The sequence below is a fragment of the Channa argus genome, chromosome 9 (assembly GCF_033026475.1).
Source record: "Channa argus isolate prfri chromosome 9, Channa argus male v1.0, whole genome shotgun sequence".
Lineage (NCBI taxonomy): Eukaryota > Metazoa > Chordata > Actinopteri > Anabantiformes > Channidae > Channa > Channa argus.
In genome coordinates, this window is record NC_090205.1 from 20,211,121 (window position 1) to 20,223,326 (window position 12,206).

A 12,206-nucleotide genomic window follows, 5' to 3' on the forward strand; every position below is an offset into this window, starting at 1 on the left:
AGTATTGTTTCTGAGAATGGCTTACCCCAAACTGCTTTGTGTGTGCTAGACGAGAAACATCAGAAGCAGACAGAATAGACAGTAGCTGGAAATGAGCTGCATTTGGGGGGGTTCATCTATCATGTAAGCTACACAAAATCTACTCTCCTTTCTATACTCAATTTTTCTGTGTCTCTAGCCTATGAAGATGGACTGTTGCATGAATATGATAGGCTGATGATGAGCACACCTTCTTACCCTGTTTGCATTTCCTCCTATATGAGGAAGATATCATGAAAACAACCGTGTACCACGGGAATGAATACATTGAAACACCATTACTCTGTGACTAATATCAATGCCTACCGAAAGCATAAACCTACATACATCAGCTACTTAACTGCAATTATGTGATATGATTCTGTAATAAAAATAATATTGTTAATAAAACCGTTGTTGTTGCTGCTGTCATCACTATTATTACTAAGGATGAAGTAGAACTATGGATAGGCAATCAAATTGAGACGTAGCAGGACGTTATTTAAATTTCGCGCATGCGCAATACATACGTTTTCTAGCCCGTTAGGCTACCAGCCAGCTAGACAGATGTAAGCTAGCACAGATATAAATTAGACAAAGAAACCTTGTGAAGAGACTGAGTGAAAAAGACTTTAGAGTAACGGAGGGTGAACGGAGCGAGTGTGACATAAAGTTATATGCGTTATCCGACATATATGGAAGTATGAAATTGAAAGGTACGCCGTCGCTATGTCTTTTTAAACTTTTTGTAAGCATCAGGGCAGAGATTAGCTAGGCTAGTTGCTAGTTAGCCGCCGTTGTTTTCCTACTAGCAGAATGTAACAACACGGCTCTTCGTTAGCTTAGTTTGTTAGCATTCTGTCACAGGAGTGAGTAAAGGCCTTTTGTTTAATACCGGTTATTTGTGATCTATAAGATATAAAACATTAGTAGTTTAACTTGAGATATCCTTATCGAGCGAGTTTTGAACAGAGGAGGGAGTGACTATTGTAACGTTAGACCTGGGTGGTAGTATTGGAACCGAGACATTGATATTGTTTTGTGTTTTAAGCTAACGTTAGCCGATTAGTGTTAGCTGCTTTTGCAGTCTAATGCTAAAGCGAAGTTAATATTAATTTTGCTACAGTGAGAACATGGTTAGCTTGTGTTAGCCAAATGCGTATTGCACACACACAATTGACCAATCTGGGAAATCGCATTATTAACGACTCTTGGTTTAACTAGCTAGCGTTAAATGTCGACAAATTGTGAGTGATGCTGATGATGGTCTGGAAATTGGTGTTGACAATCCAGCTGATGTTACGTTAACATTGAGCTGTTTAGTGTTTTAATTTTACTTTTTACTTTTAATTTTACTACATTTTTGGTTAACACATTTGCTTCCATTTTCAAAGGCAAATAAACTGAGGTTGAGCTAAGATTATTTGTCAACTAATGCAAATTAGCTAGATCCCTTTCCGGGTAGCATCAGTTCTGTTGGATTAAAGACGAGAAAGCATGAATCCTGCTAATGTGTTAGCCAAACAAAGTTGCAGGTGAAGTTGGCTAATTTCCCTGACTGGCTCCTGGTTCGAGCAATTACATGTTAAGTTGTTGTAAAGATGATCTCAACCTCCTATATGGTGAGGTTTGTTGAGCCTAAACTAATTGATTCTTTCTTTCTGCTAGCATGGCATCCTTGAATAGCAAGAGACTTTATTCCTACTTGGATAATATGTATCCCCTTGCTAACACTAACTTTACAGTTTACATTTATTATGGGAACTGTTCCTTTATTGCCACTTGCTTCAGTAACTAAATAGCAATTTATTTTGAAATTGGTTGATCAAGTCCAATTTTAAGGTCCTTTTTTATTGTTTTGTTTTTTTCTAGAGTGAGACATGAAGATGGGGCCATGACAGATCCTGTGATAACGTAGACAAAAAGAAAAAACATCTTTGTACATTTGAGCATTCGAAAGGTGACGAGAAGGTTTTATTTTCATTACTTATGCTGCATGTTTAAACATTTCATTTTGCCATTATAGCTCAAAGTTACTCAGTGGCAGCAGTGTAGCTGATGAACTTGTTACTGAAAGCAAATGTCTGAGGTCTGCTTCAACAGTAATACTTTTTTTTGTACTCCAAACATCAGATGATTAAGATGAAGTGTTTAATAAAAAAGCAGGGAACAGATGGCCATTAATAGTATCTGCTTGTATAGTGTTTTTGTTCTTGTTTTTTGTACATGTTGGACCACATTAATACCTTTTTTACAAACTGGAAATGCCTTGCTCTGAGATAGTTTGATCAGATGGATGACAAGGTTTTAGATGCTTTGGTATTAATTTCACTTTGTGAAAAAGATTAAATAAAAGGTGTTGTCATTCCAAAAGGAAATGTATCAGGTGAACAGAACATACAGTAAAACCTTTAAATGTAATTCAGCTTTAGTACAAATATGCCTGTGTGAACATGCCATATTTTGTTTTGGCTTTGGTGTATTCTTACAGTACTCTAGCCAGCTACATGAATGAAATTGGCACGTTAGGCTTGCATAAAACAACATGATGTATTTCCTTTTATCACCATTGTATGCAGAGGCTTGTTGGCCAGCAAGTAGGCAACAATGCTTTGTAGTATCTACTTAATTTATCTCAACAGTGAGTCACTGTGTGACAGAAGTTGTTTTTCCACTGTTTGTTTCCAGTTAAATGATCTAGATTGCAATCCATGTGTGTCCCACTTGCTTTGCTCATTTACAAAATGAGTGATACTGTATTGAAGTTGTCAAAAACATCTGTGCACGTGATTACACAACTGGCGACCCAGTCCAAAGCACAATCAAATCCTCAGGTGTCACAATTTATTTTATTTTTTTTTCCCCAGATTGCCCCATATGGTACAATGTGCCATTTAAAGATCTGAATGTAGGTCTTCACCATCAAATATGTCCTTTATAGATTTTCATTTTGCTGTGCCAGCAAGATAATGTCACTTAATTGGAAAGTTTTTGGCTGTATGAAGTGCATGCAATATTGTGTCTGTAGTTACCTTCTGTGTTTATTTCTCTTGGGTAGAAACTTGAATAATACTATTAGACCAGCATTTTGGCAAAAAGCCCTAGATTCCTCATGTGCAGAACCTAAAGGAGAGATAATTATGTTTTACAACAATCTGGCAATGTTAACGTTCTGCAAAATTTGAGATAATATTGGAAACTGGGTTTTGTTAACAGTATTTTTCTTAAGTTGGTTTTTCGACCGCTAGTTGTGGCACCAGAGGAGTGCAAGGTTGAGCTGCCTGTCTTCTGGCTATGCAGCAGCACCTTTTCAGTGTTTCAGTTTTTCTCTAGTGTGTTTGTTCATTTTTACCTTTTAACGACATAAAATAGCAGACATGTAAATACATTTTCTCTTTTTCTCATCTCTGTGTTTTACTTTTAATCTTTTGACTGTGTAGGCAACAGTTGTATGGAAAGTTACGAAATAGAAGTACTTTGTTACTCTACTTAAGTACATTTTTCATGTATCTGGATTTTACATAAGTAGATTTAATCATGGTTAGTTTGTTACTTCACTACATCTAATAATAAATAACTATAGTTTTTATTCCACTGTATTTTCAATCAAATTTGCATTACACATTGTGATCATATTACTTTGCACATTTTATAATTTACAACATTGTTTTTGGTTTTATGAAGATGAATCACTAGAGAGAGAAGAGTTGCTTCACTAAACCAGGCGCAGGCAGGAGTAGGGTCAGTTTCTCTACTCATGGTCCTAGTTAAAAGACTTTTTGGGCCTATTAGTGGTGCCAGTATGTAGTAATTTTACTCTTCAGCGTGTTGTGCTGAGTTTGGCCCGTCTACTGAGAACTGCATTAACTGCACAGGAGCACACACAGCTAAAGCAAAAACCCCTGGACTTATGGTAGATTTTTAGAGGACGATGCTGAATTCATGGTAAAATATGCATTCAGAAGGGGATCATTGAATGCATTCTCAAAATCAAGTCCATCAAACAGTATGCCTACCTCTCCTGCTCTTTGTGCCATGCGTGCAGAAAGGGGGAGATGTAAAGCAGCACAAAGCCAGTTCTTAGTGTTAGAGCACTGAGAACTGCGACAGAGCGGTCCCTGCTGATTCATACATTAAAATGATTGATTGACGAGATTTTATATTCTTTCCTGAAGGAAGGCAGCAACATGCGCCAGTGCGCAGTGTGGTTACGCACGACCATCCACTGTGTTTACTTGGATTAAATCAGGTGCAAATAAAATATGACATTACCATAGACCTTTACACTCCTATTTTCTCCCCGTTAAGGGATTTCTTTGTTTTTTTTGTTTTTTTTTTATTCTGCGCGTCCTGACCTTGTTCCGACTCTGACATTTTATCTGTGTTTTTATTCTTGAAGTTACAGTGCGATTACTTTCACTAACCCAATCATTTGTGTATTACCTTGAATTAGTTGATGACAAAAGCTGTATTATATTAGTGCATTTTAAATTTGAGTAGGTAATGGTTTTGAAATGGTCATAGAATTCATGCAATACTGATCTAATTCTAATGTTACCTTCTCCAAAAATAATACTACTTATTGTTTTCTTTTATTGATTAGTGCTTTAGGAACGTGAGTGAATAACCAGCGATGTCACGGGTTCCCACCCCTCCTCCTCCTGGGGAGATGTCAAGTGGACCTGTGGCAGAGAGCTGGTGTTACACACAGGTATGGACATCGTAGAACTTGCCGTATAATAGTCTGTGATTAAATTGACAATGTTTAAGATACAGTTTAGATTATAACTGTAGCTTGTTAAACTGTTTAATTAGCACTGATATGTACTTTCTAACTAATACCCCTTATTTTTTTCTTTCCAATTTGTTAATTATTTTTGTTAGTACTAAATCAATGTTAATTTTTAATTGAAATATGAAAGTTTATTACTGTATCATTGAACAATGACAAATAAGACCTGAACAGCTTTGGTCTGATGGTTCTTTGTTTCTTTTGATTTTAAGGTCAAAGTTGTGAAGTTTTCCTACATGTGGACCATAAACAACTTTAGTTTTTGCAGAGAAGAAATGGGTGAGGTGCTGAAGAGCTCAACCTTCTCCTCTGGTCCTAATGACAAAATGAAATGGTTAGTAATCAAAGTAATCTCCTTATGTAGGTTCTGTGGTCACTTTTTGATGGCTTGTGAATAAATGTAGGTGGTTAGAGTTTTCATAGTGTTGTTTTGACAAAAATGCTAAAAGCAGGTATGGCTTTCTCCCATACTTTGAAAAATTACTGATGTGCAGTGATTTGTTTACCTTTCAGGTGTCTGCGAGTCAATCCAAAGGGACTTGATGATGAAAGCAAAGATTATCTGTCATTGTATTTACTTCTTGTTAGTTGTCCAAAAAGTGAAGTCAGAGCAAAGTTCAAGTTTTCTTTGTTGAATGCTAAAAGAGAAGAGACAAAAGCAATGGGTGAGTACAACTAATCCGAAATGCAGCATTTGTTTCTGTACTTTTGATATTTCTTGTGTAATGCCACACTTGTATTTATTTCTCTGTGGAAACACACACAATAATATTATGTTCTTGTCATTATAGAAAGCCAAAGAGCATATAGGTTTGTCCAAGGGAAAGACTGGGGCTTCAAAAAATTTATAAGGAGAGATTTTCTCCTCGATGAAGCCAATGGGCTCTTACCAGATGACAAGCTCACCCTCTTCTGTGAGGTAATAGTTACAATGTTATAAGGTCGAAACATTATAGAAAATTTAGGATATTGGTGTGCTTAAAGATATAATCTTCTGAAATTCACCAGATTTTAATCTGTTTGTGTTCAGCTCTTGGTATCCTCAGTTTCCAGTATCGCATGGCAGTATTGTGATAACAAACTGCTGTTGTATTTGGCCTACATATCAGAATAGTTATGTTGAACATTTTGCATCACAATCACATGAATTTAACCATTTTACTACTTGTGTAAACTTAATTGAGTCAAGGCTAGAGTGTCTAATTCTATGTCTTGAAATATTTACACCTGAGTGTGACATGTAGTGCCATTTAACGATCAGTATTTTGCTGTCATTTGCTTCAAATGACATTAAATTTCTTAAGTTGTGAACTGCTTTTTCTGTCTTCCATCATTTACAAGGATACCTGTTCTCAAAATAATTCATTTCAGCATGTCAAAAACAATAAATGTCTCCCAACTTGCTCTTTCAAGGGACAAGCTGCGTTATGTGTCAGTAAATTCTGATGTGAATGCAGTTGGCTGAGTTCTGTGCCAGACAACAGTTCCAAAAAAATTCTGCCATTTCAGGGAAATTGCCACTTTGATAAACAAATTACATTTAAATTAAAGACAAAATCCCTTTTTGAGTCAATTAGGTGTTTCAGCAAAGTTCATTTGATGCTGAATTTGTTTGGATATTTAGGCCTAATCAGATGATTTGAGTGCATCTATTATATTATTCATCTACAGGTAAGTGTTGTCCAAGACTCTGTTAATATTTCGGGACAAGCAAACATGAACATGCTGAAGGTACCAGAGTGTCAGCTGTCTGATGATCTGGGGAACCTGTGGGAGTGTTCACGCTTCACAGACTGCAGCCTCTATGTGGGAGGACAGGAGTTCAAAGCCCACAAATCTATTCTTGCAGGTAAGGCCGTCACAGGCCCCCAAAACTTCACCAAGCAGCAACTAGCAGAGAATCTGCATTATTAATGGCCTTGCATGGAGAAACATAAGCACCTGTATTCCTGGTTAAATTTGTAGTGGCCTAGTTCTGCAATAGCTACTAATCTGCCCCACTGCCCCTTTTTGGCCCTGCTTGACCCAGATGACTGTAGGATTCAGCAGATTGAAAGGCTGTTCTCAGTCTTTTCTCCATTAGGCATGGTGGCAGCTGCAGTAGGAAGGTGGAAATGCTGACAGTGGCAACTCTGGATTTAGCTCAATTTTAGATCCATTATATATTTCTGTATAGATTCTGTTTATGTATTTTAAAATATAAACGTGTCAACTATATCGACTTATGAGATTTTATAAAACCACCATTCAACTTGATTTGGTTTCTAACATGCTCAACATCATAACTGGTCATTTTATTCAACAGTGTTCAATTAATTTCTTTGACAGCAAGGTCACCTGTCTTTAATGCTATGTTTGAACATGAAATGGAAGAAAGTAAAAAGGTAAGAAAAACTCATTAAATTGTGTATTTATACTATTCAGTATTTCAGGTGTACTAAAGTCATAGACAGTTATCTTGCTAAGATAAGATGTAATTTATTGGCCCTCAGGGCATTGACATGGGTGCAAGTAGTGCGGACTGTTGCACACAAAACATTTTGCAGAGCAGATACATACACATACCACATGTCCATGTGGTCATACTGTGAATATTGTATAGTAGAGTGAATCTGTTGTAAACCTGTAAAACATTAAGTAGATAACTGCCTTTCCTCATTAGTTTATGTATACTATGGCACCTATGTTTTATCTTATTTTTAATAAATACCACCATCCTAAATCTTTACGTGTAATTTAATAGATGTTGCTTATAAATAATATAAAAATATTTGGGCTATACTGCAATGCACAGTAGATGTAGATATAGATGTATAGATTTCAAATCTCAAACAATTTATAAATTCTCAGTTTAACACTTTTGGTGGCCTGAACAGGTAGTTCAATAGAGCCCAATCTGAAAGCAAGTGAAGATGGTTTCAGTGTTTATTCCCGTGTCAAAATACTTTTTGAAGTTTCCAATCTTGAGTTTGCTTTATATTCTGTTGATTACAAAGTGAGTAATTTTGAGGTCATGCACTGTTATTCTGCCCACCTTCTCTCTCCATGTTTCTATCACATCCTGGCTTTCTCTCCCTCTTTTCCACCATTCACTTTTTTTGAAATGTAAAATTCCTCGAATTTTAACAATCCGACACTAAATTGTGTAGCACGGAAACCTTAAATGTGGATACAGGTTAGAAGCTGTAAAGTTACTGTCAGGGTAACGGCAAACAGCTGTATGTAAAATGATGTTAGATTTACTTAAATAGTCAAAAGTAACTGCTTACTTTGTGATCTTTCATTTGGTATTTCTCTCTTTTCATGTAAGAGGTCATAAATTTCCTCAAAACTCATGGTGAGCATTGTTATTTAGGGTGCATTTACTTTTCAATGTAGCACAAGTGGGTGGCAGATTAATAGTCAAACTGTATTAGCATGGTAGGCCCTTAAGTGGGGATATTAAAAAAATAAAAAATAAAAAAAAGTGTTATAGATATCTCGATTGCCAAGCTCTTATGAGTAGTAAAGAAAAGTCATTGTTTTTGCAGAACCGCGTTGATATCAGTGATGTGGACCCCGAAGTCTTTAAGGAAATGATGGGCTTCATATACACAGGAAAGGCCCCAAACCTGGAGAAAATGGCGGATAATTTGCTGGCAGCTGCAGATAAAGTAAGTAACAGTAACTTCCACTTGTTTTTGTTAGCAGGAAGGTACTTACCAATAATTTTGACTGTCATAATACTCATTTTCAGTTTGCTTTAAGTTTAAACTGTTCTACTTACACTAGAGTTGTTTTTTTTTTGTGTGTAAATTTTAAAAACTGCTTAATGGCACCCACTTCCCCCTATGATTGTCTGACATGGGGTGCTAAAGGCTTTTACTTGAGCTCTAAGTTTTTAATAGAGCTATTTGTGGTATAAATATGAGCAAACAACAAAGTATGAGCAAACAAATGCAACAGCTCAAGTTAATAATAACTGTCATTGTGGTTATTTAGAAAAATTACTCCACCACAATCATTGCTAAACGGATAAGAATGCGCCATGTGGTGAATGCGTGTAATGTGTGTTTTTTTTTGTTTGTTTTTTTTAAACATGTTATGATTTTTGTTGGGCTTTTTTTTTTTCCTCCACTGCACTGGTAGTTTTCATTGCACTCAAAACTTAACCCATGGGCATCCATGCTGCATCTAGGATGTAACCGCTACTTTTTGTGCTTCCCCAACCCCCACCCTGTACCCCAGTATGCTCTGGAGCGTTTAAAGGTCATGTGTGAAGAGGCCTTGTGCAACAGCCTTTCAGTGGAGAATGTGGCTGACACCCTCATCCTAGCAGACTTGCACAGTGCTGAGCAGCTCAAAGCACAAGCCATAGATTTTATCAACAGGCAAGTATTGCTGGGAAAAAAACTCCTGTGATAAATTCCTGCTGCCATTTCTGTTTACCAGCCCTGAATGCTTACCTTTTTATCTCCTTGCCATAGGTGCAGTGTCCTGAGACAGCTGGGCTGTAAAGATGGAAAGAACTGGAATAGCAAGTATGTAATTAGCTGATATATGTGACACAAGATTAATAACACACTCTTATCTCGTTCCCCAACCAGATGCATTAGAATTCATTGTTTTAGCCCTGGCAGACAGAGTGCTATTTGCCTTTTCAGTTTGAAGCTCCATATCTTTGTATCCTAGTTATTAATAGACTCATACCTGCATAAACCCTGGAAATGGAATATTTGGCGAATTTTAAAAAGAAGGGAGGTGGTCGCTATGTGAAGGTTTCCTTCCAGATGATGAAGTGTGTTTATTATGGGACACCTTGAATATCTGAACTTCTTACTGTCTCCGTTGCAACATGTGAAGATGTTTTAACACCACATTGATTTCAACGAATGCATGTACAAAAAGTACTAATGGCCCTTTTCAAATTCACCGTATAACTGTAGCTTTGTCATTACAATCTCATTTATGTTTATTGATTTTTAATGTGCACATTCATATGTCTGAGTGTTAACTTCATTTTGCCTGTGCTTACAGTCATGCTACAGATATAATGGAGACTGCAGGCTGGAAGTCAATGATCCAATCCCATCCTCACTTGGTAGCCGAGGCCTTTCGTGCCCTGGCTTCAGCACAGTGCCCACCCTTTGGTCTTCCCAGAAAGCGTCTAAAACAGTCCTGACTGCCTGACTATGCCCCAGGACATTACTGGAGGTGTGAAGCATGGGTTTACAAAGGACGGACTAGGGAGGGCAACACTCTTATTTCCACCAAAACTGAATACACTTGAATAACAAAGAGTGGAGCTTTCTGGCAGGAATGTGGGAGGCTGGCACGTGGATGACTCGCATGAATGGATTGGGGGGGAGGGGGGAATCGGTCCAGTTGGTGTTGCTTGCTTGGTTTGCTTCCTCAACTGAATTCTGTTCAGCCTGGGTAGCAAGTCAAGCTGTCTGCTACTGTGTTTTCTCCTGTAATTTTAAAAATGGCCTTAAAATATCTGCCATTGCTCTGGAGCTTCCCTAGAGTACTTTGTCAATTTTACTCTGTGCCTGCCTTGTCACAAAGACCAGGTCTCCTCCAGGTTGCACTAGTTCCCATGAATTTTGATATGGAGTTCTATAGGAACGTAACAAAGGCTGAACAAAATGGGAAATATTATATATTTGTAATGTTTAGCCCATTTTGTGACTAGACATTAAAAAGCATGAACACTTTCAGTGCAAGGTCAGTTCTTTACAATTTTTAAAAGATGTGTATGCCCCATATTGATGGCACCATTTCTATGTAAATGACAGTTGAACCATCTTCAGAAGATTAATGTACAAGGAAGTCTGTTCTATTGCGTATTTGTGGGGGGAAAACAGTGAGCTGCCATTTTGAAGACCTGGTGTCAATGCAAATAGTAGATGTAAAGACGGAAAAGTGTCAGTACCTTGGCCCTAATATATCAAAACATTGGAAGTATATGGACGTATTTACTGTCTCTCATTTGAATGGCATATTTCAGATCATACGTGTGTGAACTGTTATAGATTCAAATTTGAGAATTTTGTTCCCTTTAGTATTGCCAACTCGCAAATATATATTCTCAATATATCGTGGTTAACTAAAAGTGGAGAGACAGATGCATGGTCATGTTATTGTCAAAGAAGTGTCCAAGTACCAATTTTGTTTTTAACCATTTATTTTCTGCAATTATTTGACATGTTTGTGCAGAATTAAATGAATTGAATATGTGCAAAAAAAAACGTCCTAACATGCTTGGATATTTGTAGGATGCTGAGCATCACTTCTACTGGCAATGTATTTCTGTGTTTGAATGGTGGGGGGGTTGTCATGTTTATTCAGTCCGTCTTTTATGTAGTATGGTGTGACAGACACACAGAGGATTTTGTAAGTCAAGAGTAACATAATTTTTACATGTTGCTCATCATTCTGCGTTATGTTGATGTGAATTTTTTTTTTTTTTTCGTTGGAAGCAAAAAAAGATGGAAGCTGTCTGCAAGAATGCCTGCATTAACCCATTAAAACATTTTCCAGCAGTCTGAAGTGGCCCAGGTTTGTTAATTTATATGTAAGTGGAAATCGTTGATCTCAGTGTGACAAGAGATTTTAGTGTGATAAAGATGATCATTATCTATACTGTTCCTTTCAAATGTGTTTGTACTGTCTGTGGATAAGAAGTTGAGGTCATTTTGTTTCATCGTTTTTTCCTTTGTTTTTTTTTTTAAGATATAATTCGAAAACCACTGCTATGATAATCAAAAGAAAATGTTCTTAAACTACCTTTAACATGGTGATTGTTGCACCCTTTACAACCTTGAAAGTTTTTTTTTTTCTTTCTTTCTTTCTCCCCTTCTTTTCCACTCTAGTTTTATGTGTGAATGCTTTGGCACAAGCTCTAATTAAAGTGAACACGAGGCTGCTCTTTCCTGCTGGAACAGAGACATCTTCATCAGCAGCTGGCTGATCCCCGTCCGCCCCTCTCAGCACAGATCCTAGGAAAGGACCTGATACCATCTCTGCTTTCGGATGCCACTCCAACCCTTTTATCTTTTTCCTCTGCTTTCCTCTACCAATTGTAATGCCTGAAACAAGATGCACTGCAGTGGCATACTCAAAATTGAAAATTTGTTCCGTCATTTAGATCATATGAGACAATTAAATAGGCCTTGGACAATGACACTGGGTCAGAAGTTTAGAATTTGGCCTCGTTTTAAAAGGCTTTGTCTTATCAGTAGAAGCCTAAGTGGGGAAAAAAGTGCTCTGGCTTACATAAACAAGTGACTCCTTGATACAAAGGAGTCATAAGTCTCATCTTAAATACGTTTTGTGGTGTTTTTCAGAACATATTTTGGCAAACCAGGTGGTCAGGAAATCTTGCTGAGGAATAAACAGGGAGTATTTGTGGTCT

General features: G+C 37.1%; 1 protein-coding gene across 2 annotated transcripts; it reads left to right on the forward strand.

Annotated features, from left to right (window-relative positions):
* The first annotated feature begins 545 nt into the window (after positions 1 to 545).
* Positions 546 to 11,339, forward strand: spopla (speckle type BTB/POZ protein like a). Of its 2 annotated transcripts, XM_067516135.1 has the most exons (12): positions 546 to 734; positions 1,891 to 1,978; positions 4,622 to 4,729; positions 5,023 to 5,144; positions 5,324 to 5,475; positions 5,602 to 5,729; positions 6,482 to 6,659; positions 7,139 to 7,194; positions 8,341 to 8,463; positions 9,038 to 9,180; positions 9,277 to 9,330; positions 9,827 to 11,339. In XM_067516135.1, exons 3-12 carry the CDS (start codon positions 4,652 to 4,654, stop codon positions 9,969 to 9,971), a joined length of 1,179 nt encoding a protein of 392 aa, XP_067372236.1. In that variant the 5' UTR covers positions 546 to 734; positions 1,891 to 1,978; positions 4,622 to 4,651; the 3' UTR covers positions 9,972 to 11,339. The 2 variants fall into 2 exon arrangements, with proteins under 2 accessions (XP_067372236.1, XP_067372237.1); XM_067516136.1 differs by lacking the exon at positions 1,891 to 1,978.
* Positions 11,340 to 12,206: the final 867 nt, after the last annotated feature.